This window comes from Chaetodon trifascialis, chromosome 17 (genome assembly GCF_039877785.1).
Source record: "Chaetodon trifascialis isolate fChaTrf1 chromosome 17, fChaTrf1.hap1, whole genome shotgun sequence".
In the NCBI taxonomy this organism is placed as follows: Eukaryota; Metazoa; Chordata; class Actinopteri; order Chaetodontiformes; family Chaetodontidae; genus Chaetodon; species Chaetodon trifascialis.
Window position 1 is genome coordinate 1,935,037 of NC_092072.1, and position 7,108 is coordinate 1,942,144.

Genomic DNA, 7,108 nt, shown 5'->3' on the forward strand with positions numbered 1-7,108 from the left:
ACCCTCCATACTTCACCTCCACCTCTCCCATGTCCTCGCCCTCCTATTCGTCCGTTTCTCCCACGTGGCCGTGGTCTCAATCAGGCTCCGGCCAACCGGGGGAGCTCCTGCCTCTCGGCCCCTCGGGGCTCGGAATGATGCTGTCGTCCAGAGTCCCATCCTGGAAGGTTTGATCCTCACGCTCCCTGATCTCCTCCTCCTCCTCTTTCCTCCTTTCATCTTCCACTCCTCCCGTCTTTTGATTTTCTGTTCTTTCATCTTATGCTTGCTTTGTCTTTCTTTCTTTTCTCACTCTGAAAACAAACAGTACGATGACGCGTTTCATCAGTTGGTTTTTATTTCATCTGATTCCATCATCAGACCATCAGATCTTCAGACAATACTGCAGACGCTTTATAGAAAGTCTCGCTTACCTCTCAACCAGCTCTCTACTGGATTAACACTGGACTTCATTTTTCACTCAAACTGCATAATGTTTATACTTGTTTTTCTAATAATTTGGCTGCAGCTCAGACTCAAACTGAATCCAAATTCTGATGTAAAATCCCAAACGTTTGCTGGCTGCAGCTTCAAAATGCAAACGTGCTTACTTTTGTTCATTTTGTCAAAAATACAAACAAGCAATCATGTAAAGTGCCCTTATTGTTTTATTGGTCTCTTAATTCATTGATTATAATGTTTTATCGTTCAGTCTCTAAAATGTTAAATTAATGGCAAATTGCCACCAGAAGTTACAAAAACCAGCAGTCAAAACTCCAAAGTGATTCAGTTTCCAGTGAGAAAAGCAGTGAAGTGTTTCTGTCTGCAGGACTGGGCCAAACCGGGACCATATGACCAATCAGTGGTCAACACCCTGAAGAGGAGCAAGGACAGGAGAGAGACTACAGATCCCAGCAGCCACCAGGGCGCTGAGGTCACCACACCAGGGGAGGAACCGCAGGGGGTTAAAGGAAGCCACTCTGTGACATCACACAAGGTCAGATGGCATTTTTCACACTGATCAGCTGACAGTGTGTAAACACGGTCACATGACCTGCTGGCAATGTTCTGATTGGACAGAGCGTTGGTAACTGAGCTCTGTGTGTGTGTGTGTGTGTGTGCGTGCGTGCGTGCGTGCGTGCGTGCGTGCGTGCGTGCGTGCGTGCGTGTGTGTGTGTTGACGCCAGCAGGAGGACAGGGACGCCCATGAGGAGCTGGCCCGAGCGCTGGCCCGCGGCCTCCAGCTGGACATCCACGGCTCCAGCAGGGACTCGCTGCAGGGCTCCAGCGGCTACAGCAGCCAGACCAACACCCCCTGCTGCTCAGAGGACACCATCCCCTCACAAGGTGCACACGCGTCATGCATCCATCGACGCTTGAAGTGTTGAAGCTGTTGTTGTGTTCTGTGTCGATTGACTGATTCAAACTAATCGTATCTGTTCTGTCAGACGTGTTTTTGAGCTGAAGAGTAAAACTGGTTTTTGTCTCTCAGTGTCGGACTGTGACTACTACTCCATCGGGGCCGATCAGGAAGGTGAATCTCAGCCGTCATCAGACTTTGATAAATCCTCCACCATCCCCAGAAACAGCGACATCAGTCAGTCCTACCGCCGTATGTTCCAGTCCAAACGCCCGGCCTCCACCGCCGGGCTGCCTTCCAACCCCTCTGCCATAGTCACCCCGGGAGTCGCCACCATCCGACGGACGCCGTCTTCCAAACCCAACCTGCGACGGCCCTCTGGGGGCCTTAGCTTGGGCCCCATTCCCATCAAGCCCCCCATGATCCCAGTGAAGACCCCAACTGTGCCTGAACATCCCGGCTTCCCCAGCAGGGCGGCATCAGAGGACAGCAACACGCCACGAACCCCGCTCAGCCCCCCGACCACCCCTTTGTCACCGGGCAGCAGTGGGCCATTGTTGCCGAGGTCCGGCACCTGGGAGACCCAGCACCTGGGTGAGGGGTCCGATCCTCCCACCCCACCACCGCAGCCCAGCGGCCGGGTGTCGGAGTGGGAGCGCCGGCCTCTCCCGGAGCTCCTGGAGGAGACGGAATACAGCGAGGTGGAGGACTTCCTGGTGGCCATCCGACGAGGCGTCAGGCTCAAGAGAGTGACGAGCAACGACCGATCAGCACCGATCATTCACTGAGACGAGAGGCGCAGCTGTGACTTGAGCCATTTTGCATCCCTGGCTGAATTGAAGCAAACAGGGCCACAAAATGGTTATTACTAAGTAAACGTTAATGAGAGCTATGACATCAAATGGGAAGAAGTTGCCCGGCGACTATGATCAAGGATCAGTTTTGGAATTTCAACAAATGAGTTTTAGAAAAGGTAAGAAACTTGGCAGACTCACTTCCTGCCAGAGAGAAATAGTTTAAATGAGGGATGACGGCGCCTCCACCGAGTTTTTGGGATGAGCTTTGCTGGCTGTGAGGTGTGATTTGGATAAACTGATACAAACTGAGGGGAGTCTGTGGAGCTCATGTGGCTGAAAGGGAGACGTGAGCTGTTTGAAAACTGAAGGATGATCTGAATCTTTCTTTGGAAACTGACTGAAGCACTTCTCCCAAAGAAGAAACCTGCTTCCTCTCAGAGCTCCCAAACTCTCAGTATTCCACTCGACTCACTCCAGTTCAGTTCCCTCTGAGGTGACTGCTGGTCAACCCTGATGCTGATCTGAGATCATTTCCTCTGGGCAACTTCTGGATAGAAGAGAAACGGCGTGGAAGGACATCCTCGTCGAAGATGAGTGAGTTGTGCGAGGTCCTTCTTGTAGCGTAAATGTTAATGCGTGTATTAATGGAAATAAGATGATGGAGGGAAAGTTCTGGAGGAGTTGATGCTGAGCTGGAAGGAGTATTTTCAAAAGATCAAATCATTATTTGTATGTACATATTTATATTTTGATGTGTTTGAACGTTTCGTTTGTCATACGGTCCTTTTACACCCCCCCCCCCCACCCCCCCGTCTCCCATTTCCACTGAAGGTGCCAAAAAGCCTGAGTGCTGAATTTAACTTAAATATTCTCTATTTAACTGAAATAATGCTGGATTTCTTTTTGTCTGTACAAACGTAGATGAGGTGTTTGATGGAGAACAAAGACGGACTGAAAGGAAAATCGAGCCTCTACGCAAACAGAGAGTATTTGTATATGTAGCGTAGCATATTGAAGAGTGCTGTGTAATCATTCAGTCAGCAGTTATTAAAACCACACCGTCGATTCACCTGCATGTCCTGAACGTTTGCCCCAGTATAAACAGTCATTTTGGCTTTTAAATCAGATTCATAAGACAGTTAAGTCTATAATATCCCAGCAGTAACAGTGTCAACAGCAGCAGATCAGGACCTGCAGATGCCAACAACTTGCTAGATTAGAGGACCGGTGTGTCGGACTGCAACCAGCTGAACACCCCCCACCTCACGTGTCCTTTCCAAGCATGTGGGAGAAGCTATGGGGGCTGCTACAACCACAACAGACTGCCTAGAGTCAGTGCTTGGTTTGTCTGCTCTGGGCTACTGTAGAAACATGGCAGTGCAATGTGGTGGACTGGGAAACATCCCTTGTCTGCCCATAGACCCGCCTCAGTCCTGCACAGGCTGCTGTTAGCAGAACGAAATAATGTCCCGTCTTTGATTTGTTAACTGAAAATCAAAGATATGAAAAGGGACTGTTTGGTATTTATTTGCTCTTTTTATATTTTGGTTTTTATTTTATAATAAATTTCAATCAGGATAAAAATATTTTTTATAGCATTTATTTTCTGTAAAGCACTTTGAATTAAAAAAAAAAACTCTAAAATGGACAAAAATCAAAGCTTGATCAATGATGGTGGTCCTGCAGACAGACCTGATCTGGGACTCTGTTGGCCTCCAGCTTCAGGTCCCTCTGACGCTGTTCACTCTGAGCATGTTGCTAATCTACCAACTGTATAGCAACTGTACACCGTGTTAGCATACACCTCCGAGTCCATGCTAGTCATAGCGGTTGTTCCTACGGGTTCCGTGTTACTACTTAGCTGTAGTCATTGGAGTGATGTGGGTTCGTATTGGTCTGTTGTCGTGAAGCCAGTGTGCTGATGGTGACTTGTATTTAACTGCACAGATGCTAACGGTTGCGGGCGAGTCGGAGCTTAGGTGTTGGGACAGTGTCCCGCCGTTATCTGATCTGCATTATCTGAACATGGAAACATTTTCTAGACCGAACGATCGAGACAAAAACTGGCAAATTAATCGATAACGAGGACTTTTTCGTGCTAGCTTTGCGAAATGAAAATCCAGGGACCGCTAGTTCACTGTCCCAATACATGAATGGAGAATCAGAAGAGCAGCTGTATTCAGTGAACTGGTCTGGAGTGTAGCTTGTTTTAGTCCTAAACTGTCTGTGCTTAGCAGCCATCAGACCAGTAAGTGGAGTGTTTTTCAGGTGGTTTGACGCTTTCTCTGGCAGCCATGTTGGAGGTCTTCAGCTCTTTAGGATGTACAGTTCGGTTTTCTCAACAGAATTCAAAGGCACAATATTCACATTTGATGTCATGTTATTGCTTGCTAGCTAATTACCAATAATTTGGACGCTAGCTTATGAACACATCTTAGAAGGTAACATTGTAGCACAGGAACAAATCTGAATTTTTTGATAATGTTATTGAATATTTTTACAGACAGTTTACAACAAGAGACGTTAACATTGGTAAGTTTCAAGTTGACATTTTCATATTTTGCTAGTTAGCCAACTGTTAGCAAGGTATCAATATTTGAATTCAACCAATCTGTACACAGGCTAATGTGCAACGATTAGCAGAAGCTAACACTGTAGCATAAGAACAATCATCAGATTTGTAGTTTGTTTCTACACACTCATCACAACGTGTTTTTTAAGCTAACGTCACGCCGAATCGCTGCTACGTAGACCTCCATCATGGCGCCAGATGAGGCTGAAAATCCTCCGTTAGCGGTGGTTAAACTGATGGTTACAGCAGAACACGAGCACTTCCTGCTGTGCACTGATATTCATGTACAACCACAACAAATATATAAACCTGTAATAGCTTGTATTTACTAAATGTCGAATAGCCCAATGAGCTAAAAATCTAACGTGTTAGCGGGTAATTAGCGTAACAAGCTGAAATAGACAAAACTTCCCTGTTGCTACTAAATCCTTTACTAGAGTGCCATCATACGTCCAATTATTCGTGTAGCCTCTTTATTCATTTCAGTGTTTTCATCCATTTAATTTGTGGCTTCACACGTCTGAACTCAAACCGTCCTGTCGAGCTAGAAAACATATTAACAGATATTTAATCTGCATGTTGTCGTTTTTAGTTGAACAAAAGGTTTAATAGTCGACTTCTACCGGATCTTTTTTTTTTTCGACGCCACCCGTCATGTTTCATACTCTGTCTGCTTCCGTCTGGTTTCACTCGGTTCATTTTCCAGCGCAGGTTAACGAATACGATCGTGTAGCTGATGCGATAAAAAGCGTATGAAGCCGAATGTTCGAGCCTGTGAGGACTCAGTAACTGTGTGTGTGTTATCAAGATCTGAGTGTCGACACACACTGAGGGTTAGAGAGTGATCAGAGAGAGAGTCGCTCGTCCAGCCCTCAGTGTGTGTGGAGGTCAGTGTGTCCAGCTTTTTCACGCTTAGCTTTGAGACAAGTTGCCAAATTTCCTTCAGTATGTTGCTGATTGATACTCTGTTTCTCTCTTTTGATACATTTTATTCTCATCAAGGTTAAATTGTTTGATTATGATCAATGTGGGACAGATCCGCATCAGACGTCCATTTTTTAAAGTAGCTCTGATCCTGGATGGACACGTCGTGGAAAGTGGACAGTTCAGTCTCTCAGCAGCTCTGAAGATGTTTGGTAGGCGGGAAAATCCTGATCTGATACGAGTGAACGGCCTCATGCTGACTTTAAAAGAGTTTTCATGGATGCTGCTCTTTGTTTCCTGCCGTCCATCCTGACTGAAATGTCCACGTTCCAAGAGACAGTCATCCACTGCCATCAGACTGCATGGGATGGTGTGACAGGGCTGAAATTGAGGCTTTTATTTCTTAAATTTCATAACCTACTTTTCCCACAGCCGAGCCGAGACAAACATTAAGACCTTCAGAGCCACAGAGGGTTTGCAGTGTGGCAGCAAAGATCAGTAACTCGCCTCGACTCGCCCCATTTAAAGGGATTAAAGGGAATCATTCGAGAATCAGAGGAGGTTCAGCGTTAACACCCCAAACGATGCGTCATTAGTTATTAAAGGAGTAAAAAGCAGCTGACGAGAATGTCAAAAATATTCCTTGACGAGGTAAAAAAAAAATGAGTAAAACCTGTAAATCTGAGTGTTTTGGGGGAAAAATCATTTGGACAATGTCAACATTTAAAATTTTAGTCATCACCTTCAACATTGACTGATGGTCACATGACCTGTGAGAGACTTGTAAAATTTTTTTAATTGATCTGATTTTACTTGATTTTTATCAAAACAGCACATGAATGTAAAACTTACCTCAACTCAGACGTTAAAATTTCCCACCAGGCTTGAACGCATCACAAGTTCTTTGCCTGTTGGCTGATAATCGAGGATCAATTAATCCATTAACAGGTTTTACTGCATTTGAAGTATGTAAGAGGGGTACTTTAAAAACTGGACTACATTACCCAGAAGGCATCTCACTCAGTCCCGTCTGTAGAAGAAACAGCAACCTGTTTTTTCTTGTTGTTTCTTGTGGTTTTATTTGTGGGCCGACGGCTTCGTTTACGGCTCCTGAGAATCCTGTTTTTTATGTTTAATGCTCAGTCTCCTTTTTTCTATGTATACCAGCTGTTTGACTAAATAATAAAATCGTAGCATACGATGTGCATCTGAGCGACGCCTCCTGTGGTCTGTTTACGTTTACTGTGATTTGTACTTTATGAAAGTTTGTACTTCAAGTATCAGAAGTACTCATGATACTGAAGGGTATTACTGTTTTTATCACTCATGAACACATTTAAGATGATTTAAAGTTGTAATTTATCAACATTTTAAATACTTTGTAGACTACAGGGTAGTTTGGTCGTATAGCAGTACATTTTGCATTTTAATACTGTCAAATATACAGTACATAGTGTAGTACAAAGTACATGATTT

At 45.0% G+C, this 7,108-nt stretch overlaps 1 protein-coding gene across 2 annotated transcripts in view; it reads left to right on the forward strand.

Annotated features, from left to right (window-relative positions):
- LOC139345532 (protein MTSS 1-like) overlaps positions 1-6,837 on the forward strand; it is a 48,351-nt gene extending 41,514 nt beyond the window's left edge. The window contains exons 12-14 of one of the 2 annotated variants that reach the window (XM_070984172.1): positions 809-976; positions 1,167-1,326; positions 1,472-6,837. In XM_070984172.1, coding sequence (XP_070840273.1) covers positions 809-976; positions 1,167-1,326; positions 1,472-2,127 — 984 coding nt within the window. In that variant the 3' untranslated portion in view covers positions 2,128-6,837. The remainder of the gene's footprint in view (positions 1-808; positions 977-1,166; positions 1,327-1,471) is intronic. The other variant, XM_070984173.1, reaches the window with a different exon arrangement.
- Positions 6,838-7,108: the final 271 nt, after the last annotated feature.